The sequence below is a fragment of the Labrus bergylta genome, chromosome 18 (genome assembly GCF_963930695.1).
Source record: "Labrus bergylta chromosome 18, fLabBer1.1, whole genome shotgun sequence".
Classification (NCBI taxonomy): Eukaryota; Metazoa; Chordata; class Actinopteri; order Labriformes; family Labridae; genus Labrus; species Labrus bergylta.
The window spans coordinates 8,094,841-8,120,384 of NC_089212.1; the positions used below are offsets into that span (position 1 = coordinate 8,094,841).

Sequence of the window (25,544 nt, forward strand, 5' to 3'; positions counted from 1 at the left end):
GAAGCTGAATGGCAAGCCTTCCTCACCGGCCAGTCAAACGGCTCATTCATCTGGTTTCCATGGCGACGGGTAAAACATGTTGCCGGGGCTCTTTTGTCGTCGGCTCGTTTTTGGAAAAGAGAGAAAGTCTCAAACAGAGATGGGGGAAGGGGGGGGGGGGGTGAATCCTGTGAAAGAGAAACTTCCAGAAAGTCTCAGCTCCTCAGAAAGACCGTAGAACACGGGAGTCCGTTTCTTTTTTCAACGCACATTAAAAAAGAAATACGATCAGTTTGCACACTGACTCCGTCATTTCTTTTTTCTTCAGAACAGGTTCGATTTTCAAAAGAAGTTTTTATGTTTTCTATTTTGGTAAAACGTCGTAAATATTTGGTGAGGGTCTCAATCACATTTTGAAGGGGATTGGAATCTGTTTTGGTAATAACTATGATTAATTGTTGTGGACGTAGAAATATAAAAATAGGACTGTAAACATGCAGCCGACTGTTATGTGTTTGGAAAACAAGCCAAACTAGTAATTACCCCAGATATGAAAGGTTTTTATGTGGCTGTACTGTCTCTCACACACACACACACACACACACACACACACACACACACACACACACACACACACACACACACACACACACACACACACACACACACACACACACACAGGCTGAAGTGTCTGGCTGTATAAATGGGGTGTCAGAGAGCCACTTCCTGCTCTTTCATAGCGGGAACATCCATCTCAACCGGAGACACTGAGTCTTACACACACACACACACACACACACACACACACACACACACACACACACATAGTCAGACACACACACACACAATTGTAAACAACAACATAGATTTCTAACCTTCTTGTGCGCACACACACAAACCAACGTTGGGTGGAGATGGAGGCATAAAGGAGGAAAATGTATGAAGGTAGATTTGTGTTTTTATGACTCTTTTAGTGGCGTTGGTCAAACCTGGTTTGCAGCCTGTAAGGTGTTAATGATGAAGCCAAAGTGCACAAACTGCAGTTCCTCACGTTCGAGGCTGGCTGCCAAAAAACAACGAATCCTCTTGATGTTTACCGCTGGGTACAAAAACAGTTTTGGTCTCTATTAGTGTTGTAGGACTCAAAATCGTTCTTGGTCTCGTCTCAGAATCAAAATCGGTCTGGTAGTCTGACTGGGTAGTCTCCGGATTTTAAATCAAGACCGGTCAAGACCACCACTGATTATTTACTGGATATTTTTCAATGTCATTACTGAGATTAGAAGTAGAACGCCTCTTTCTAAAAGAACAAATAACTTCACTACTTCACTTAATTTGTAGTTTGATTAGCATAATTAGGGGGCGTGGCCTAAATAACTGACAAGTGGGTGCGCTGTAACTGATTTCCAGGAGGTTTAAGTCCCGCCTCAGCTCCACCTCTTTGTCTCCTGCTATGTGGACCGAACATTAGGTAGAGTCAGCATTTCAAATATGGTGCCTGCCATCGTTTGGCCTCAAAACGCCTCCTTACCAACCAATGCATGACTTCACTGAGACTGCGTTCATGTTTCATACAGTCTGTAGTAAAACGGCTGCACATCAGAAGGAAGGAATCAGATGAATTTAACATCATTATATCAACAAGAAACGACTCAATGTGAGTTTAAAGAAGAAGAGAAGAGTAAGCGTGGAGAGGAGAGGAACGTGGTGGACTAAAGTAAGGGTCGAGTTGTTTTAAAAGGAGATAGAAGAGGAAAAGCAGAGAGTGAGGGTTTTAAACATTGTTCAAAAATCAGAGAAGACGACGCACGGAGAGCAGGAGATAAAAGACGAGGAGGAGGATGAAGATGTGTCCTTATCGCCCTCCGGAATTCAGACAGAATCAAACTTCTCTCGTTCTGCGGATACGATGAATCAGAGAGAGAGAGAGAGAGAGAAATTGAGAGAAAGAGAGAAGGGGGGAGAAAAGTAATGTTCAAAATGCATTAAATGTTTTTCATGTATGACTGCATTTTTGCTGACATTTCAGCTCCGTGCTCATTAATATGGAGACCAAATTAAACTTATGATTGCTTGTTGATTTTCTCCCCCCTCTCTCTCCTCCCCCTCCCCCTCCATCCCCCCTCTTCTGTTTTGTCAAGCGTTTATCCCTCGCCTCTCTGTGTTTTTGGAAAGCTGACATGATTTAGTGCATTTCCTTAATGCACATATATAATTAACTATAACACATACACACTTTCCTATAAGATAAAGCTGCTTGATATGTTCTTCTTCTCTGTGTTTGAGTTACTTAGAGGAGCTTCTTCTGTTTGTTTTGACCTTTTGTACACAAACTGTTTTTTAGGTCTCCTTTAGTAAAACTCCTCCCAGGGTGAAGTCGTTCAGAAACTCTGTTGAGCCTTGTATATATTAGTCTTTGCTTATTTGTTTATTTCTGTGTTTATTGTTAATATTTAATATTATACCTTTGTACAAAGAGAGCACAGTTTACCAAAGTAAAATTCCTTTTGTGTGTTTAAGCATACCTGGCCAATAAAGCTGATTCTGATTAGTGCCGAGCAGAGACACCTGATTGGACGATGGAGATCACTGCTGCTTCTTACATCACTTTGACCACACAAACCCCGACGCCAACGTCTGCGGTTTTGGACGTGAACTGGTTATACCTCTTGTGGTGGGACAACTTTGTAAATGAAACAGTCACTGCAGAGGAATTGCGAGAAAATACTCACATGTCAAGGACATTGTTGTTGACTTGGTGTGCTCATGACACTGGTCTCTAAAATGCTTTCATCCTAAATTCTAGCTCTTTCTCCTTATGCTTCATTTGCAGAATATTTCAACACTGAAATGCATCGGAGGCCGTTTTACTGAGAGCATCATTTATCCGTCATAACGTGCAGCAGCAGCAGGCGAGGAAATGGGACTGGGCCTTAAATGTGGATGTCGGTCCAAACGCCGTTCAAACAAACATGCCTATAGAAAACTGTCTGTCACACTTTGCATGAAGGCTGGATGTTTGACGTTGTGATCCAAATATAAGAGTAACCACTGAAGTGATCCGGCGGTCAGACATGCAGAGGAAATGTTTTCGGTGTCATTAGGTTAAAAAGCGCTGCTGAAAGTCCTCTGATGTCATCGGTAAATCCTCTTCCTCACAGTTTGCTCAGCTGTGTTCAAAACTCCTGAAAACTGAATTTGAAGAGAACAGCTTTTGTGAAACTGGGTATCCAACATATGGGCCCCAAACAACAACTAATTAGTCTCAATTAGTCACAATTAAATGTTCAGGCGCTGAGCTGAGCCTCTGATCAACACAAACTTTTAACAACCTCAACAGAAGAAAGAAGTTTAAAGATGATCAGATTCCCAAAGAAATCAGGAGAGACGAGGCAGCAGGGCGAAAGTCAGAGAGGCTGCATGTGTCCTCTGAGAGGAACAAATCAAAACACAGCATCTATCCCTGAACACTTCCTCACAACCAACTCTTCATATAGGGAAGCTTGGTCACTCGTCAAACGCTTCAAAATATGATAAACAAGGTGTCGTTTCAGCGTCAGCTCTTAAATGAAGAATGTGTGACTTTTTGATCCAGTAGGTGTCGCCCTTGAGTTCCAGCATGAAACCAAAACAAACTGCTGGTAGACCACGCCTCCTCCATACTGAAGCCTCTGCCCTCCTCCAGCAAGACACCTCCAACCCCTCTCCACTCACATTCACACAAAGGAGTTTAGTGCAAGCGGCGGACAAAATTGTCCTCTGCTCGAGCTGCAAAAACCTGTTTCCTGTGTTGTTGTGTTAGCATGCTAATGTTAGCGCTCTTTAGTTAGCTCGTAGCTTCACATTGCATGTAAACTGACACAGGATGACCGTGATCTAAAAACTCTTACATGACATCGAAAAATAATCAGTGAGTATGTTCTTCTTCTTCTCTCTGGTTCTTGACTTAAACAGCTTTTATACACAAGAGGAGGAGCCGGCCGTCCCGTCCATGTAAACACGGCTTTGAGTAGTGGTCACATGACTTTTTAAGTTAAGCTCTCTCTTGTTTGGTCTCCAGTAGTGTGTACATGAAGTTGGCGTCGTCCTCTCTTCTTCTTCTTCTTCTCTCTCTCAGTTTACTGTATCCTCTCCTTCTTCTCTTGCCCTCGCTTTCTTTGCCTCTCGTCTTTCTCTCTCTCTCTCTCTCTCTCTCTCCGTCCTCGGGCCTGTGTGTCTCAGTCCATCCTTGCATGGAGATTGACTAGAGGCATGAATACATCACAGCTAGCCATCCATGCATCCTCCCCCCTCCTCACACTCGTGCCTCCCCCTCCTCCCCCTCCCCGTCGTCCCATTTCTCCAAGATCCCTCTCTCAGCACTTATCTCAAAGTTCGGATCTCATGCATTTTAATGGCCGTGTCTATCTTCTTCTTTTCTCCCCCTCTTCCTCTTTTCTTTGACTTTGGATCGGTGGCATCCTTCAAACAAACAACAACAACAACAATAACAAAACAACCTTCCTCCCCCCTGTCCTCCCCCTCCTCCTCCCCCTCAGCAGCTCCCTTTCCCCTTTTTAAAATCAATATTTGCCATCAGCGAATAAATCGTATAATTTCCTGACTGTTAGACGAGTGCGACGCCGACATATTTACCTTCAACTCGTCTGTTCTTTGGCTGTCGATCCCTCGTTCTCGCTGCTTGGCTATTAGCTAAGTGAAGGGGATGGATGGCCGTGAAGCGCAGAGCGATAGCATCTCCATCAGAATCGGCGACGTTGAAAAATGGCCGCCGCCTCTCTGATGACAGCACAGCACAAACACACACACACACACACACACACACACATATGTCCTCATACACACAGAGTCAGAGAAGAGACATTTAAATATTCAAATGGGACCAGGCAGTAATGATAAACGACAAGGGAAAAGTAGAATCAAGTAGCTATCGATGCAGAAAATGAAAAGAGGAGAAAGAAGAGGAGGAGGAGGAGGAGGAGGAGGAGGAGGGAAATTAAGCAAGAAAAAGATGGAGGCATTGAAGAAGAGTTACGCTTACGGTGGAGGAGACAGATGGAGACAAAGATGGATGAATGAAACAAAAAGAAGAGGAGGTGATTTTACAGGAAAGACAATAAAGATGGAGACATTTTTAATCTCATATTTGAAAACAATGAAGGGAACACTTCAGTGGATGAGACAAAAGAAGTAAGACCCAAAACAAGAAATGAGAAAGAAAGTAAAAAACAAAGTACATTCACAAAGTGTCTAGTTAGTGTCTTTACTGGTCACGACGGGCGTCTGTGGCCAAGTGGTAGAGTCGGTCGTCTCTCAACTGGAAGGCCAGCTCCTGCAGCCACATATGGGATGTTTCTGATGTGCATCACGGACCCCTCGTCAGCGCTTTGACTGTTCCTGAATATTTACGAGTAGACGGGTTCAACTTGACTTCTAACAAATGTGACTTTTAGAGCAGATTATTCAAATGTTCAGTAGACTTAAAACTCTGTCGTATGTGGTGTTAAGACATCGAGTTGCAACGCGTTGTCATCGCACAAGATCTGAGATTTTCAATCCATTTGTGTTTTCTAAACGTTGGCCATGTTTAAAGATGATTGGGTAAATGTCCTCGAAGGAGTAACAGCAACCACTCCACCAAAATGTCACATTTGAGTCACCAAAATGTCACATTTAACTCAAATGCTGGGGTCGTTGGGTTTTGTCTGCTTAAAGCTTTTTTGTAGTTCTTGACCTGATTCATTTGTCTATACCAAATTTCAAACATCTTGTTGAATGATTGGGCTCGCTTGTTGGAAGTATAATGGAGCCCTATTGTGCGGTGGCCGGTAGGTGCATAGGCTCGGCAACAGGTGAAATGACAAACATTTAAAGAAACATGCAGCATATTCAGGAGCGCTGCAAATTCAATAGCAAGTGCAACGGCTGAAAACTGCAACTGCAAAAGACACAATGGTGCTGCCAAAAGCCGAAACAAGTCAAAAACACACATTCAAAAACAACTATAGTTAGAGAAACGCTGCAAGAAAGCTGAACGTTTCTCTAAATGTACCTACCAGCCACCGTACTATCGCTGTGCCCATGTGCAAGACTCTGCAGTCCTGATTTAATTTGTACCACTTAGGTCAAGATACAAGATACGACACATATTTTTAAATATCCAGTAGGCTTAGCCAATTAGTGTTCATACAGATTCATGAGGATGCGTATTTCAGTGTGTACAGTAATCATAAGTCATGAATAAACTCCAGCTCTCCAGCTCCCCCGACCTCAGCGCTCAGACAAAATCACTAAAAAAGAAGTAAGGAAAATATTCAGCAGCACTTGGTGGTACAAAATGGAGCATTTCTTTAAAATCTTTGTTAAAAAAGGGACTCTGCAGTGTGCCGTTGAGTTCTGCTGTGTTTGATTCCTGCTCGTCTGCAGAGCTGCAGAGCTGCGACAGGTTGAGCTTTAAAGTGGTCATAGACAGACAGGGGGAGGAAATGTGCTGAAACCACCTCCACCTCAAACACTTCATCATCACGAGATGAGCTGCAAACAACAACAATATACAAAAAAAAGGATCGTTTTTTAAGCACTGAAAAGCTTCTCTTTAGAGAATCAAAATACTCACCAGAGAAAAGTGAGAAGTTTGGGATTCCTGTGAAGACCCAGAGTTACGGCGAAACATTTACCAAAACATTAGAACAAAGCCGAACTCAACCATGTCTCTCTTTGTCAGAGACGGTTTGCAGCTCTTGAGTTGTTTTCTGGTGTGACGGTGAAATCGTACTGTGAAGGATCTCAAAGGGAGAGATCTTTTATGGATCTGAAACTGTATTGTCATCGGTTTCTTGCCGTCACTGTTGCAGGCAGAACAATCGTTCTGAAGTTTGAAGCTTTCATTGTCAAATTCAGAATTTTCTCTTTCCTAAGTCATCACATCTCCACTCCTTGGTATTTGTTAGGGTTGGGACTAATGCTAAGACCATCAGAGAAACTGCTGTTAGAAAGAACAAGAACATCTGTCAGACTGGAGGGAAGGGTCCATGGATGGGCCAGAAAACCAGATGTCATCTTGCCAACTTGACCTACAGACATGAAAGGAATCTGAGCCTTATTTTCTTTACCATTTGCTCATTCCTGTGAATATTAAAGGGGAAATATTCTGAAAAATCCACTTGTACAGTGTTTTTGAACATATATTTGGGTAACCTGAGTGTCTACTGACCCACAAAATGTGAAATAAACCCATCCAGTCCTTTGTTTGTGGTCTGCATAAGTCTTACAACACAGAGAAAAATGCTCTGTTTCGAATGTGCTCTCCTTGTGATGTCACAGTGGGATTTGGGTAAAAAAAAAAATCCCCTCCCCTCCCCTGGTATCTCCAACCATGAGTGGGATCATATGTCCTCTTTAAACATATCCCAATTAAAGCTTGGATGGGCAACGGTAATATTTGTTCAAATCATCTTTTAATCTAGACAATGATCCATTAAACAAATGCTCTGATGGAAAACACGAAATCTGGTATGTTTTGCAGCCACAGACTTGTAAGACACCTCCTCAATAATTTGATTCAGACAAAGTAAAACGATGAAACGTCTTATCTGCTTGTCTTCATTGCTACCTGTCTACCTCAGCTTGACAGGTAACTCTGACACCTAGTGTATAAAATGGGTACTACAGTTTAAATAAAAAAAAATGAAGCAGGGTTACATCTTTCCAGCTGTGTGATGTCTTCTGTCCTGTCGTCTGTCGTCTCCAGAGCAGCCACACTGAGCTGACCATGATGGAGGGAAAGAAGACCAGCCTGCTGGGCCGAGCCGAGTCCCTGAAGAGGAGCGGGACCGAGCTACCGGGAGACTTCCATCGCAAGATACACAACCTGACACACACGTGGAGACAGCTGGAGGTAAAACACACACACATGTATACACACAAATACACAGGCGCATGTTTCAGAAATGACACACCGAGATGGAGATGGTATCTGGAGGATTACACTGAAATTTCTGTAGAGATGCGTGGGTGTTTGAGTAGTTGTGTCGGTATGTAGTTGGTGTGTATGCATGTGTGTGTGTGTGCGTGTGTGTGTGTGTGTGTGTGTGTGTGTGTGTGTGTGTGTGTCTAATTTTAGGCTAATCAGCGGTGATCTAATCTAGAACAAGAAAATGATGATAAGTGTCGTCTCAATTAACTCTGCTGCCACCGTGGCCTGTAACGGTTTAATGGATGGAAAGATTGATGGATGGATAGATGGATGGATGGTTGGATGGATGGTTTGATGGATGGATGGTTGGATGGTTGGATGGATGGTTTGATGGATGGATGGATGGTTTGATGGATGGATGGATGGACAGATGGATGGTTTGATGGATGGATGGTTTGATGGATGGATGGATGGACAGATGGATGGTTTGATGGATGGATGGATGGTTTGATGGATGGATGGTTTGATGAATGGATGGGTGGTTTGATGGATGGATGGTTTGATGGATGGATGGATGGTTTGATGGATGGATGGTTTGATGGATGGATGGATGGTTTGATGAATGGATGGATGGTTTGATGGATGGATGGTTTGATGAATGGATGGGTGGTTTGATGGATGGTTTGATGGATGGATGGATGGTTGGTTTGATGGATGGATGGTTTGATGGATGGTTGGATGGTTTGATAGATGGATGGTTGGTTTGATGGATGGATGGTTTGATGGATGGATGGTTTGATGGATGGATGGTTTGATGGATGGATGGTTAGTTTGATGGATGGATGGTTTGATGGATGGTTTGATAGATGGTTTGATGGATGGATGGTTTGATGGATGGATGGAAGGATGGATGGTTTGATGGATGGATTGATGAATAAAACGTTCTGTTGTCTTCTCAGTTGTTGTTGGATCTGGAGACATTTTGATTTCCACACATGGGGCGCACGCACTAACCACCATCGCCCCAGCATTCACATACTTCTTAAATGTTTAATATCTTTACATCGTTGAATGACACTTGAACATCCCTCCTGCTGAGGTCTGAGTCTTCTTCTGCTTCAGCTCACCTGTGCAGGTAGCAGCACATTGCAATCTTTTTTAAAGCTCTATTATATGATGTGTTCGTGTCGCACTGAGACGCTCCAGGATCAACAACTCTAGATCAGTGATGTCATCAAATCAAACACTTTGAAGTTCTTGTTTCCTGGTCCGGATTATGAAACCAGGCTAGATCCATGTCCATCTGAAGTCTGATGGTCTCCGACACGTCTTAAACACCTTCTCTTGGTGTTATTCATACGACAGTAGAAAGCGGCGTATTGTGCCTTGCTGATCGGCACGTTGGCAGCAGTTGATTGTCTTTACCCGGGCGTGGAGATTAATTCGAGGTCTGCGGGGGCGGTGACATCTGGCAGCGGCTCGTCAGGAGGCTGAGAAGTGACGAGGAGACTTTGTTCTTCTCAAGAAACAAACCGTCTCCCGTCGAGCGAGCAAGCGAGGGGCGCGCCGACGCGATGAGCTCGTTCACACAAACAGAGAGCGGCGGAGGAGCAAACGCCATCTGTGTCTCGCACGCCGACTCGAAGATATTGGAAGTGTGTATGCGTGTGTGCATTAACATATGTATCGTCGCTCGAACAGATTCCATTTTAGAAATTAAACAACAGCAACAGATGAGTCTCTCTCTCTCTCTCTCACTTGCTCGCTCACTCTCTCCGTCGCCGCATGTGTTTCCGCCACAGTAATCAGACTGTGATTAAACTTCTATTACTGACAAAGAGACATTTGGACTCACAATACTTTCACACACAAACACACACACACACAGTGAGACATGAAACAAACTTTGTGTGTGTGTGTGTGTGTGTGTGTGTGTGTGTGTGTGTGTGTGTGTGTGTGTGTGTGTGTGTGTGTGTGTGTGTGTGTGTGTGTGTGTCACATCAGGGAGCAGAGGTATTGTGGGTAGTGATAGAAAGAGATTCCAGTGAGGCAGACACTTTTAATCTCCGTTAACCTGCTGGTGCTCTCTCTCTCTCTCACACTCTCTCACTCGCTCTTACTCTCTCTCTCAATCGCTTTTTCTCTCTCTCTCTCCATCTCTCTCTCCGTCTCCTTTTCTCTCGCTCTCTTTCTCTCTCTCGCTCTCTCCATTGCACTGTGGGGCTTAAAATGTGTCCTCACCCCTAAATCTAAGATCTTCTCATATCCAAAGGCATTTATATCCCGATCCTGCAGACGTGAAGTTTCAGGACTTTATGCCGTGTAGTGTTTCGACAGTCAAGGCCACATCTGGAACGCCTCTTAACCTCCGGACAGAAAGTCTAGCATGTTTGACTTTATTCTGCCTTCAACATTGTGCTGTGTCTTGTCAGTGATGTTGACCAATGAGAGCGAAGAGCGTTCTGCACATGCTAAAGTCACTAGTGAGAATCAAAATTGCGACGCGGAAGCAGAATGATGAAGTTGGTGCAGAGAGATGGATGTTTATACTTTGACAGAAAGTTCACGATTAATCAAAAGTCTCTCTTCTGTTTGTCCCGATCTTTCGCCCCTCCCTCCATCTCGCCGTCCGCTCCCCCAAACATGGCGTCTGAGTAGCATATTAACGGGCCGATCAGTGCTGGCGTCGGCATCTGCTGCTCTGACACAAATTGGGAATTAACTGGAATTGATGTCCTGTGCCTCGCCTCTGAACTGTCCTGGCCTTATGAAGAATTTATGACTAACACTTGGACACACACACACACACACACACACACACACACACACACTAAGACACACACACACACCTACGGCAATGAATGTTGAAGAAAATAAAGAGGGTGTATATTAGCTTTTATCTTCTATGTTGTAGATTTTAGCAGCTTGTCGGTTTTAACAGCCGTTCAAGGTCAAACGTAGGAGAGGAGAGGAGAGGAGAGGAGAGGAGAGGAGGGAAGGAGATGAGAGGAGGGAAGAAGAGGAGAGGAGAGGAGAGGGAAGGAGAGGAGAGGAGAGGGAAAACAAATTCTGGATAATTGAGTCCCTAAAAACTACACACCATCTCTCTCTCTGTTTCATTTGCTCTGTTCCTCTCTCCATCTCTCTTATTTGCTCATTTTCGTTTTCAGTTTCGCTCTCTCCCTCTGGATTTGTCTCTCATTTGCTTCTTCCATTCTCATATTTATTTCCCTTCAATTGTCTCAGTTTCTCAGATTTCTCTTTTGTTCCTGCTTCTCTCCTTCTCCTCTCTCTCTTCTTTCCTTCTGTTTCTTTTCCTGAGCGTTAAGTGAAGATTTTTTAGAAGTTAGAGAACGATGCATGTTGGGAGATTCAAGCTGACTCTGATGACTGGAACAGTATTTTAAAGACGGATATTTGAGGCTTTTGATGAGCTCGTCGAGTCCACACGGTGTCACGTTTGCTCGGCTCTGTAGGAGATAAACACACTCCAGTTCAGCTCTTTTCTGTGCAGCGCGACCACCTGTGGAGAAAACGCATTCATCATCAACATATCAGGAAAAACAACGTTTGATTCTTTGTTTACAGGTTTGTACTTCATGTGTCTTTAAATTATATCCCTGATGATAGCGTCCGGCCATAGCGCTCTCTCTCCTCTCCGTCACACTAACAGGCTCACAGCCTCTTCTTGTGATCACACAGCTAACTGCACATTTCAGCGGTTGGGGGGGGGGGGGGGTCCTATAATCGTCCCTCTTCATCGTCTAATGGGCTGGTTTTTACCTGCCAGAGTTCAGCTAAAGTAGTGTTTCCGCTCAGGCGGGAGGGACGCTGTTAAAGCGACGACTCAATACCTTTTTATACAAACACATACATATGCAAATGAGCGGCAGGGACCCATGCGGGGCTCGATCAGGGAAGTTTCTGTTGTGGTGGCGGCTTGTTAAAGTCATGATGAGACCTGCAAGATAACAGCCGTCTGAACGAGGAGTTCTGAAGTCTTTGGATGATGATGTGATCAAACCAGCTATTAGAGGGGAACTGTTTGAGTTTGAGGTTGTGATTGTTGCACTTCTGGTATCAGGACAAACTTAATGCAAATTCCACAGTTTGAATCTCGCTCCTGAAATATGATGGGTCACTAGATAGAAAAGCCCGGCACACTCTGAAAGATTATTAAACCATGTTGAAAATGTGGGAGAGCTCACACATGATGACAGATCATGACGGATTGAACAGTTCGGTTCTGACTGTGTGCAGAGCAACGAGACGGCCGACCACATCACACTAACAGATTCATCCACCAACAACCAGTCTCCACTCTCACAGCTCGTCATCTCGCGCCGTCAATCATGACTTAACGAGAGTAAACAACGATGATGGTAAAGCTAAATGCGGCTAGCTGTTAGCTGATACTTTTAACAGGACATGATGTACAAACAGTCTCCAGAAATCAACAAGTTAGTTGTCCATTTTCTGTCCATCAATCTAACTTTGCTTCCTGCTTCAGTCAGCTTGCTTCCCGATTGGCTCTTCATCCACAGAGTGCATGCTCGACGGTCCTCGGTGTTATCCCCACACAACAGGATTTCTGATCATCAATATTTTTTACATTTTTTATGATGCACGATTTCAAATCGGGGTGGCCCTGATCGTTTTCCGAGCAGATCAGGGAAGGTAAAATAACTCTGAACACACTTCAACACCACAGGAACATCTGGAAAGAGATCATCTTTGGAACTATCAGGTAATCAAGCCTTTGCTGACGTTGGTCGGAAGCGGCGAATCAGGCATGAAATCAGCCCGATTATCTTTTAGTGTGTACCCCATTTAATCCAGCTCTCGACTCAGACACAGGAATATCTTCGATGACTGGATGATTTCCAACCCTTTGCTCCTCCTCAACCAGCTCAGAGATGGCCGACATGCCAAAAACCAAGGCTCAAAAATGTTGTTTCCAATCACCGTGGCTACGTCGGTCATTGATACAGTCTAAAGTTATGACAGTGCTGCTTTGAAGCAAGTGCTGATGTGTCGCGATCAGCAGAAGAAAATCAAAAGTTGGTTTGCTCGATATTGATGAACGCTTTTCTAGAAAGAAAAAAAAAACACACACTTGTCTAAAAAAGAAAAGGGAGGAATAGTCTCTCAGCGGCTCTCTGTGTCGTACTGTGTGATCAACAGGGGCTGGAAAATTACTCTGTAGAGCTGATCACACACACACACACACACACACACACACACGTTGTTCTCATTTGAAACAGTGATGGCTCTTCAGCGAACACTCTTTAGGTTTGTTTTGTGTCGAGGTGAATATCGGCTCTGGAGGTGAAGCTGCGAGAAGCTCGGAAATAGCAGCTGATGTGTGTGCACCTGGAAACACACACACACACACACACACACACACACACACACACACACACACACACACACACACGCACGCACACACACACACAGCTTTGTTCTTCAACAACAACAGCATTAGTTAGCAACATCAAGCTAATTCACAGTGGAAACAACAGCATTAGCAACACTGTGGAGAAAACATTTATAATACAGACTGAGGCATGCTGGGATTTTGGTATTTATCCAGAAATCTTGAATGTTGTTGAGCGAACAACTGCATTTCGCCAGAACTAAAAAAAGACCTTTCATTGCAATCAAAATCCAACAGCTCACCTCTTTATTTTTCCTTTCTTGTCGTCTTTCAGAAAATCCTCTCAGAGCACTCAAGACCGGGTCCTTCTGAGCGCTCCCAGTCGACCAACGTGAACTCTCTGCTGGTCGGCGGTCGAGGCGCGGCCGTGGAAAACCCTCGCTCGGCCCTCTCCCCGCTGACCAACTCGCTCCTGGAGCAGCTGGAGGCTCGCATCAAGGAGCTGAAGGCGTGGCTGCGAGACACCGAGCTGCTCATCTTCAACTCCTGCCTCAGACAGGACAAGGAGGCCGCCGAGCAGCTCCAGAGCTTCAAGGTAGGAGGAGGCGGAGTTTCAGGGAGGCTGTATGTCGATCTCGCTCGTATCGACACAAAGTTTATAGAACCGGTTTGGTAGAACGGTTGCTGTCAGAAGCCCAAACAACGCCCAGGTTTACATACAGCTTATCGAGATCATCGGGTGAAACTTCAGGCTGATATTCACATTTAGCATCACCTAACTTTTCTTCGCTAAGTTTTGTCATCAAAAGCTTTGGCCAATGAGCATTAAGCTGTAAGAAAGTGTTCCCCTTGCATGCATGTGTGTGTGTGTGTCTGTGCTGTTGCTAAGTATAGTAATACATCGTCTTAATGAGGCCAGATGAAAGCGGGGCTGTTTTGAAGCGATGGATGTATGGAGGAAACAGCAGTTAGCCTTAAAAGCAACGGGACGCTAACAGGATATTAATCAGCCTGCATCACACAGAGAACAGCTAGCTGCGCTGATTAGCCTAGCCCTGCCGTGTGACTGACATCTACACACACACACACACACACACACACACACACACACACACACACACACACACACACACACACACACACACACACACACACACACACACACACACACACACACACAGTAACACTGGTTAAATCGAGATGTATACAAAAAGCAGTGCATTAATTCATGGATGTATATGTGCCCACACACAAACACACATCAGTATTTTAAGTGAGTGACACATGCACACACACACGCTCACAGACGCATAAATGAATTCATGTATAAGAATATATAGACGACACACAGAGAGCTCTCACACGAGCTGATGGAACGAGTCAAACTTTCACCAGACTCTGCACAGAAACTGAGATCATGATATTTATCAGTCTGTGCGGCCATCTTTGACGTGCAGATGGCTGTAATGTGTGTGCATGTCTGATTGTTGGTGGTATTTATTGACATGAACACCTTGGGTTTAATCCTGAAGAATGTCGTCGTATTGAAAATAAGGTTGTTTCGAGCAATTTTGTACGAATATTTGCCCGAAGTGAAGGAGTTCAAGTATCTCAAGGTCTTGTTTACATGTGAAGGTTAGATGCACTGTGAGTGACAGGCTGATTGGCTCAGTGTTGTACTGAACCGTTGATGTGCTGAAGAGGGAGCTGATCAAGAAGGCAAAGCTCTCGATTTACCGGTCAGTCATGAGCTTTGTGTTGTGACCGAAAGAGCGCGGATACAAGAAATTAAAGTTTCTTCCGGAGGGTGTCTGTCAGCCTTAGAGGTAGGATGAGGAGCTCAGACATTCAGGGGCGGAGCTTGGAGTAGAGCCGCTACTCCTTCACATCTGAAGGAGCCAGTTGAGGTGGTTTGTGCATCTGCTCAGGATCCTCCTGGACGTCTCCCTTTGGAGGCTTTCTGGGCACACCCAACTGGGAGGATACACCGGGACAGACCCAGAGTTCACTGGAGGGATTATATATCCCGTCTGGCCTGGGAACACCTCAGAATCCCTTTAGGAGGAGCTGGAAAACGTTGCTGGGGAGAGGGACGACCTCGGATAGAAAATGGATGGATGACAAATATTTAGATTAGATTCTGGTGTTTGACAATGACGATGTAGGATGAACAGAATCATTGACAGGTGTCATGTGGTCAGCATTGATATGAACCCTCATGCATCAGCTAACGATAATATGTTTGCACACACACACACACACACACACACACACACACACACACACACACACACACACACACACACGCCGGCTGCCTGAATAATGGAAGTGAACAGAAAGGAGACTCTAAGTGAACAAAGTGAAGCCGAGCCGCTCGTACTTTTGATCCTTGTCACAGCTCTCCGTGGGAAGCCATTGATTTCTGGCAGAAAGAGGCCGTGAGCTTCTGGAGAAATGAAGATTGGAAATATTGATAGCAGTCATTTGTATGGAGAGAGTGAGAGAGAGAGCGAGAGAGAGAGTGAGAGAGAGAGCGAGAGAGCGAGCGAGCGACAGACAGACAGAGAGGGAGAGAGAGAGAGAGAGAGAGAGAGAGGCTAAATGGAGAGAAGTGGGTTCATTCTCAGAAGTTGGCTCCATTTTAGCGATCATTTGTCTGTTTTTGGCGTTGGGACTCGTAAATGGGTTCGATTTCAGCGCTGCAGCTTATTACTGTACGCCTGTATGAGAAAGCAGCGGGGATCAGCAGAGGTCACACGGGGCATGCACACACATATTTACAGACATGCATTTATAAAGACGCACACATACGTGAGGTTAGATTTAAACGTGTGCACGTAAGCGACAGCGCGGACAAACTGTTGCACTGAACCTTGAGGCTCTTAAAAGTACTAAAATACACAAACACAAAAACACTCCACAAAGTTAAACCAGGGTCATTCAAGACTCAGGCCCCGTGTCCTCATAGCGTTTTCTTTCTAAACGCCAGAGGAGAGAGCATTCCCATCAAAAAGTGTCTTCCTCCTCCTCTTCCTCTTCAACCTCCTCTTCATCTTCCTCCTCCTCCTCCTCCTCCTCCTCCTCTCTCCCCCTCTCCTCGAGCGAGTCTGTCCGTAACCCTCATTAATTGAATTAGAGCTCCTTAAAGATACGGCGGGAGCCAGACATTCCTCCAGCAGGCCCTGGGCCTCCGATGACTCTGTATTGTTGTGGAGACGCTCTGGGGGCCGGAGAATTAATCGACAGAGCCACACACACACACACACACACACACACACACACACACACACACACACAATCAGGTAAAGGCACACACCTCTGAGTGTGTGCTGGTGTGCATCACACACACTGACGGCTCTCTCGAGAAGGTGAAATGTTGTCTGTTGGTGGTTTTCTTCAGTCTTTTCTCTTTTTTGTTTAATCATTGCAGACGGATAAAACTAGTGTTATCCTACTAAAACCGGTCTTCTTCTCGAGACCACTTTTTGAAGGTCTCGGTCTCGTCTTGGAATCGAAAGCATTTTTACTCGGTCTTCTCTATGTGTCTGACTGGTTGGACTCCGTATTTTAAATACAGACAACCATTAATAGTCCAATTATCCACGTCATTACTGTGATTAGAAGGAAAAAGGCCCCTTTTACCAGAACAAATAACTTCAATTCATTAGTAGTAGATTTTTATCCCCTGGTTATGGCCGGCTCCTCCCCTTGTTCATAAAGCTGTTTTAGTCACGGACTAGAGAAAAGAAGAACATACTCACTGATTATTTGGATGTTAGTAAGCGTTTTTAGATCACGCTCATTCTGTGTTAGTTTACATTCAATGTGAAGCTACGAGCTAACTAAAGAGCGCTAACATTAGCATGCTAACACAACAACGCAGGACACAGGAGATTGAAGCTTGATAAAAGGACAATTTTGTCCGACATTTGCGCTTTTCTCCTCTATGTGAACGCGAGGGGAGAGGGGTTGGAGGTGTGTCTCTGGGGGAGAGCGGAGGCTTCAATATGGAGGAGGTGTGGCCAAACAGCAGTTTGTTTTGGTTTGATGCTGGAGCTCAAGGGCGACACCTACTGGATCAAAAAGTCTTCTTTAATTCTTCCTTCAATTAAAATAACAAATTATTTGTCCTCAAGAAAATTGAAATAATGTGCTTAAATTTGCAATTTGTTGTCCATGAACTGGATAAAGAATGTAGATTTAAAAGCAAAGTCAAGGTGGACGTACTTTAAACCTGCATTATATCTATGGCCAGCAGGGGGCGAGTCTAATTACATAAAGGTCTATGAGAAAACGAGCCTATACTTCTCAACTGATTTATTAACTCGGTAAACATTTTCCTAATGAGTTCATGGTCTCAATCACTTCTTTCAAATCATGTAAACAAAAAAAAATGTTAAAGAAAACTTTATTCAATTTAGAAATTAAAAACAATCCGCTCTGTTTTTTTAAATCAAAGTTGAATTTTTATTTTCTAAAGTCAACAGAGTGAGAGGAAGAGATTCTTCTCTTCTGTAAAAAAAAGGAAATGGAATCATGTTCAAAGTCTCCGTCCCTTCAGTCAGACGGACTCACGCTGTTAGAAGGCGACCTCTCCCTCCATCCACACACACACACACACACACACTCACTGATGTGAGCATAGATTGTGGATATCAGTGTGAGCGTTTACTCGTTCTTCTGAAGTGAAGCTCAACAGACGGCCCTCCTCCGTCTCTCTATCAGCCGATCATCTCTCTTTGGTTTATCTATCTCTCTCGCTCTTTTTTATTTTTCATCTTTGTTCCGCGTCTGTGTGTCCGTCCTTTCCTCTGCACCTGTCGTCCTTCCTGCATCTCTCTCTCTCTCTCTCTCTCTCTCTCTCTCTCTTCTCTCTCTCCCCTGCTGGTGACAGTAGATGAACTCCTCCTCCCCCACTGTTTGTTACCCACGGCCGCCTCATCACCTGGACCCCCCCGGTCATGCTCTTTGCCCTCTGGGCATCATTTGTAACATGTTGACCCCCCTCCCTCGGTCATTTCTATTTTCAGCTCACCTTCCTCCTGCTGTTTGGAAGATTTGACCCAACATCCCCGCCCTCCCTCCACCATGGCTTTCTGCCCCGATCTTTTCTGTTTAATCCTCTGACAGTAGAGGTCTGAGAGTGAAACAACTGTACCACTGCCGTCAACCAACATCTTTCCAGTTGCCAGCAGGGGGCAATTCCACGTGTTGCAAAATGAGAAAGAAGACTGATTCCATAGAAGTCTATGGGAAACTGGTCCGACTTCTCCTTCCATTTATTCCCTCATTAAACATGTTCCAATGAGTTTATGGTCTCCATCTTTAGTTACAAGCAAGCAGAAACCTCCGGTGTTGAAAAATGAAGCTGATGCTGAAGTGTAAAATCCTGCAGTTCCTCGAGTGTCCACTAGAGGCTGGCTGCAGAAGCACAGGAAGTCACATACACACCCATTCTAAAAAGCCTGTTTTTACAGCAGAGATTAACATGTTTACAGCCTGGTTCAAAAAAACAAATAGGTGTGATTAGCTCATGTCTCGATCGACACACACTGTACGGGGGGGTGGGGAGGGGATTTTTGATGACTCATCCACAACTAAAACTACAGCCGCGGTACATGGGACACTCTACACATCCATCAGGCCACCGGAGCCCCACAAACGTGACCTTTGATGACAAACATGAACAAGGCCTGATTTGTGTTTTTTTGGGGCTGTTATCCTACAGATGCTGAACATTTCTGTGTGCGTTTGCTGCTCTGGATGAATTGACCATTTCTCCTGTGGACACATTTTAGTCTGCAGCTCCCCCTCGCTACGATCTGATCCCGAATCCCCCTTACACCCCCCCCCCCCCCCTCGTATCTATCAGGCAGCTAATAGAAGGTGACAGCGAAGCTCTGATATCGATACCTGCTGCATGATGAGGATTAAAGATCCACCGACTCCCTGCCAGGAACACAGTGTGTGTGTGTGTGTGTGTTGTGTGTGTGTGTGTACCTTTTGATCATGCCCTTAAGTGTGTGTGTGTGTGTGTGTGTGTCTATGTTTCTTGGTCCTGTCTGTGTTTATTCTCTGGGTGTGTGTGTTTTTTTTTTTTTGAAGTGGTGTTTTCTCGTTAAGAGTTGCTCGTTAGGGGTTGAAGGGGAGCAGGTGAGACGTTGCCATGGCAACGGCGTCAACAAACAGATCAGACTTTCATCTTCATGTGCTCGGGAAGAGAAGAAAAACACTCGGCTCTTTCATCTGCTAAAGGTGTGGAGAGATGGAGACGGAATCAAAACACAGGACGAAGACGGAGAGAGTGAGAAAGAGAGAGAGACAGAGAGGGGACGGTCCTCTTGACCAGACGAGACCAGGAGAGAGAGAGAGAGGAGGGTCCTCTTGACTAAAAGAACCATAAGGGAGAGAGATATTCTATTTGGGAGAGAGAGAGAGAGCTTAAACGGACGAGTGAGAGAGAGAGACAGTACAGGTACACGCAGAGGGACAAGAAATATAATGAATCATCTGTTGTTAGATTCTAGTCTCACACTGATGCTCTCCAAACTGCTCAATCGTACGCTCAAGTCTCTGTTTTTTAGGAAACTATCAACTTGAACAAGAATGAAAAGCATGCACGCTAAGACACTGATCGAGGGGGCGCAGTGGAAAGTGCCTGCGCCCCATGCACGGAGGCTAATACTCCAAGCGGGTGGCCCGGCTTCGAATCCAACCTGTGGCCTCTTTCCTGCATGTCATTCCCCTCTCTCGCTCTCTCTCTTTCTCCCTGATTTCTGACTTTTTCCACTGTCCAGTCTCTCCAATAAAGGCACACACACAATTTTTTTTTTTAAAAAGCCCATAAATAAATCTTAAAAAGCAAAAGACACTGATCGAGGTGGTGAGTTCATGTTTGTCTGTCTCTGTCAGTGTCCGCTTAGTGCTGCACGCATGTATCCCCTCGCCCTCCTACTTTGTCTGGATGAACGGAGCAAGGAGGATGTGGGTACACGCTGCTTCAGAAGAGCGCCGGTGACATCAACGTAACATTTTTAAGCAGAAACGCTGAGAAAATAAAAGGAGGGGAGCCTGGAAAAAGGGCACTGCGCCTTTTCCCCCGGGCGACCGCCACCTGCTGCAAACGCTCTCTGCTCATTGGGAAAAAGGGAAAAAAGAAGCTGCCTCACTGGACACAGGCTCTAATCTGTCTGTGTCATTTTCATCTGCGACTTCAGTGTTTAAAACGATAACAATCCAACACAGTTCTTTGGATGAAGGTGTGTAATATTCTCCAGGTGTTTGATCCTAACTATCGGCTGTGCTACCGAGGTTTGGAGCGAAAAAAAAACGCCTCAGAGATAGCGGCAAGGAAAAGGGACGAATAAGGACAGACGTGACTTTAATCTGCTAGAAGACAAAGAGATGAAATGAGGGAAGGTGACGGGGTGAAAGATGGAGATGAAGGAGGAGATGGTAGTAAAGGAGAGAAATGAGAGAGCAGGAATGATAAAAAAAAACAAAAGGAGAAAGTGAGAGAGTAATGGAGGGCGATCTAAAAGCAGAGAGACGGAGCAGCCTGTAACGAGAGTCTCAGACAGAAAGAGAAGAAGAAGAAGACGGATGAGAGACAGAGTGGGGAAAGACAAATATAAGTCCAAATGCAGGCAGACAGAGTGAGATTTGATTTTATTGATAGGAGGGTTTTAAGTCGCCGCGGCGTGTTTCACTCGGCTGCATTAGCGAGAACAGTAAATGTTCTCTACTCACAAAGACTTCATATATCCTCCGTCTGTTTACTGCTGCTGAATATTTTAACACTGGAGCTTTCATCCTTAAAATGTGGCAGCGTGTTGAGCAGAAAAAAAAAAGATGGACTTCAGCTAATAACTTCGAATCAATAAAGGCCTTGACTTTCACATGAGGGCTGCGGAGCTTTTAGTCACACGGGAGGATATTCTGAATCAAAAGAGGTCACAAAGTTGAAAATATAGAACAGCATAGAAGTACTGACCAATGACTTTCACTTCTCTTTTACTGGCAACAAAAAAAAACTGGATTTCACTCCATAACAGGACTTAAAGGAGCAGTATGTAACTCTGACACCTAGTGTTTAAAATGGGTACTGCAGTCCATATTCTAAACATAGTAGAGAGCTGTCTCCCCCCTCCTCTCCAGAGTCGATGCTCACACAGGTTGTCATGTGGTGGACACTGAAGCTTCAGTGTTTATCCAGCTCTGTATCGGTCTGTAAACCTTTCTGTGTTCTAACCTCTCTCCATTTTTCAAAAGCATCTCCAATATTGATCCTAGTTTGAGCACGTTTCTGCTCGTGGAGTTTATTAGAAACATGCAGAGGCTTTTTGGGTCGGGTTCAATCACTTCCAGCTGAACCACTTTTCAGACCTTTAAAGTCCTCAGAGGGAGGTTGTAGATTTTTTGGTATACACCATGCTTAATGTACATGCGGTCCATGTCAGAGACCCCTTGAGGACCCTAGACCACAGTTTGGGAATCCTTAGCCGTGAGTTAAGTGGACAAGGTTGTGAGTGAAACATGAACACTTACAAACCCTGAAGGAAACCCAGACCTACTCGATCGCAGCCCTCAAGGTGCTCTTGAGCAAAAGTCGTCGGCAGAATGTGGACGTGACTTTTGCTCATCTCTAAATTCAGCTGGACAGATAAAAGAAATTAAACTTGAGTCCCAAAAAAAATTAAAAAGTAATGTTAGGGAGATAGTGTGTAAAATGGATGAGGCAAGGGAGGAGGGAGTGGAACAATGCAGGGAGGAGGACGGAAATGTCAGACGAGGAGAGAGAAGAGGGAGAGATGGGGAAGAGTGTGCAAACGACAAAGTTTGGCTAGCTGTAGGCGGTATTAGGAGCAGCAGAGGGAATATGTGTGTGGGAACAAATTGTCGACAGGAATTCATTAGGCTCGTTGTGCGATAACGAGTGCTTGTGGTTTTAATTGACTTAATCAACAAATAGAATTAATCAGAGATTTCTAATTAATGGTAATTGATTGAAATATCCACTGGGTCACCGCGCAAGCAACCAAAATTCTCCTTCCCTCTCCTCTCTCTTTATTTCTCACTTCTCACTTTACCGTTTGTCCTTGTCGTCCTCCATCTCGTCCTTTCTCTGAGTTGTTTCCAGATGTAAGTCTCTCTGTGTTTCAATTCTTTATATTCTGGAGACTTGTTCTTTGTCCCTCTCTCGAAGCAGTCAGGATTTAAACCTGCTTTTCTCCTTAAAGGTCACATATTCTCCTCCTCTTAAACTCAGTGTAAATAAGTCTCAGAGCTCCCCAAAACATGTCTGTGAAGGTTCTTGTTCTAAATCCACTCTGATCCTGTATTTGATCATATAAACCCCTCTATTTCAGCCCTGCTCAGAACAGGCTGTTTCTGTGTCCGTACCTTTAAATGTAAATGAGCTGTGTCTGACCACGCCCCCTCTCTGGAAGGTCTTGGGTGTCTTGGGATTTCTTGCTCCATTCCCTACTGTTTACGGTGAGAAGACAGACTCAGAGGGCAGAACAAACACCTAGCTGTGGGAGTGTCACCCACCTGGGGGAGGAGTTACTGCCCTTTCTGATGTCATGAAGGGAACATCTCCAAACGGCCTGTTTGAGCACACATTTTCTGAAAAGTGGAGCAGGCTAAAGACTGAGAGGATGGACTTTTCTCATCATTGAGGGGTTATTAGAGTTAGAGAAACATGGTGAAGTGGATTTAGCATCATTGGGTGATTTTTAAACCCACATCTCCAAACTTGGACTTTTGCACCAGCAGTAAAATGCCTGGAGAGGTCCCGACAAAGCTGTATATTACTGTATTTGAATTGATTTGGTTTAATCCAAAAATAATCTTTAACATACAATAACCACAATTGTATTTGTACATAAACCAAACAGGACTTCATCAGATTTGGAGTCCAGTATTCTGAGATTGAACTTTTTGTGTCTCAACAATTTCTAAACGTTTTCAAGCTTTCTTCCTGTGTGTCTCGCTCTCATTGCAAAGCTTTACTGTTTAAAACCACCGACATAGCAACCACACTAACAACCTCCACTCCCCTCTATCTTCTCCTCCCTCCCTCCATCCCTCCCTCTCTTCACGGCAGGTCTCGGTAATTAGATTGTGGAGATGAGGAGGTGGAGGAGAGTTAAGAGGATTTTGTTTTAAGGAGAGGGAGATTTAAGAATGAGAGAGAGGGAGAGAGGGCGGTATGGAGAACGAGAGATCAAGCTTGAGAGTGAGAAGGATAGAGAGAGAGAGAGAGAGTGAAGGGGGAATTAGAGAGAGAGGGAAGCAGATGCTCTTCTTTTTGTTTATCCCGAGTAGGTCACCCTTCTCCAAAGAGGATGTTGAGTGACAGACAGAGAAATGCATGAAGTGAGAGAAGACAGACACCACTCGTTCTTTTTTTTGTGCCACTCTCTCTCTCTCGCTCTCTTTCTCTCTCTCCCGATGGTCGACCTTGAATATGATCAAGCAGAGAGACTCTGAGAAGACAATTACCTGAGTAAAATGAGGGTCCTTGTAGTTTTTCTTTTGTCCTCAATAAACCACTTTATATGTCTGTAATAATTACAAAAGAGCAGCTGTTCAAGAATTCATCCATCCTTCAGTTTTTGGCTGCTCATGATGGGACAGCCCCCAATTTCCAACTATTCTGTTCGCACCACGGCCCGTCAGTGTCATGCACTATGCCCCTCTAGTCAATGATTGTATTTCCACAGCGAGCGCTGCGGTACGTCTTTGGAGCGTGCCAGCAGCGTCACTACACTCTGCTTCGTTTCAAATACGCTCAGAGTCTATTTTTGACGGAGTACATTGCAAGCACGAGTCGAGCTGGACAGAATAGATTAACTCCAACAGGAAGTCAGGCCCATACTACTTGCCCACCACTGATGGACCGCGGCGCTTAAATAGTATGTGGAAATTGGTGTTAAGAAAGGTTAGCAACTTGTTAGCAAGAATCTCCAGCTGCACCAGAAGATTTCACCATGTTCCAGAATGGGATATGTTATCCCTTCATTTCTTCTTTCTCTGCATAGAAAGGTGTTTGCACTCAAAAGAAACCCTCATGAAAGGCTGAACAACCTGAACCTGCTACATGTAAAATAAGCAACAGACACCATCACATCGTCTGCAGAAGGCCGAAGCAGTATCCGTAGGTTGCAGTATTTGACCTGCTGGTTCTCTCTTTCAATTCTTAAATTATGGCTGCTTGGTCAGTGACCCAGCTCTGCAGAATAAGAAGCTTGAGATTCTGAGAACTCTCTCTTGAACCCCTTACAAGTGTTACAAAATGCTGCTGCTGCATCGTCATGACTTTGCACGGGTTTCAGTATAAACTCAGAATCTACTCTTGGATTCAGAGGACTGCTGTGATTGTGTTTATTGGTTTGCATATTCAGGAAACAACTTAGAGATCTGCCAAAATCTTATAACTCCAGTAGGACTCTCAGATCCTCGGATCAGGGTTCACTGGAGGTTCCTCGTCCCAGACGCCAAACTAAAGGAGACTGAGCTTCTGAGGTCGTAGCTCCTAAACTTTAGGGTCATCTCCAACAAGAACAGAGAGCGGTGGACAATGTGGATGTTTTGAAAAAAGCAGCGAGAGCCATCCGTTTTAGATGTTCATGTAGGAATCAACGTGTTCCCTTCTCGATCTCATTTCCTCTTTCCCTTTCTTAACTATTTTTCTTTCTTTGTTGGTCTTTGTAAGTCTCTAAGTTTTCCATTCCCCTTTATCTCACAGTTTCTTTGTCCTCTCTTTAATCTTCTATCTCCCACCTGTCTCTCTCTCTATACAACCTCTCCTCCTCTTCTTTTTTCTCTGTCGACCTCCTCACACTTTTTTTTCTGACCAACTTATCCCATCCCTCTGCATCCTCTGCCCTCCTTCTCTTTCTCTGCAGCCTCTCTGTGGCTTTCCATGTATTTTGGAAGAAAAGCTTTTTAGCAAATATTTGTCCGACTGAGTCTGTAGAGAACCTCTGAGTCAATATCGGCCCAGCCAGGCTCGACCCGTCAGAGAGAGACGGAGAGAGAGAGGAGGGGATCAGTGCATAAAAACCAGCAGTGCAGAAACAATAGAGACTTAGGATTCTCTCTCTCTCTCTCTCTTTTCTGTACCAAAATAAACTCTCAGAGAAAAGAGTTTTGCTTTCTGAAGCTGACCGAACAGAAATCCTTCACTGATAAAAACCGATGGGTTAGATATAAACTGTCCAGCAGCATTTACACTGTTGCTATCAGCCAAGTATCTTCGACATACTT

The 25,544-nt window shown here is 44.6% G+C and overlaps 1 protein-coding gene across 1 annotated transcript in view; it reads left to right on the top strand.

Moving 5' to 3' along the window:
- akap6 (A kinase (PRKA) anchor protein 6) overlaps positions 1–25,544 on the top strand; it is a 158,122-nt gene that overhangs the window by 106,337 nt on the left and 26,241 nt on the right. Inside the window, exons 16-17 of the mRNA XM_020652723.2 lie at positions 7,730–7,876; positions 13,606–13,866. Coding sequence (XP_020508379.2) covers positions 7,730–7,876; positions 13,606–13,866 — 408 coding nt within the window. The remainder of the gene's footprint in view (positions 1–7,729; positions 7,877–13,605; positions 13,867–25,544) is intronic.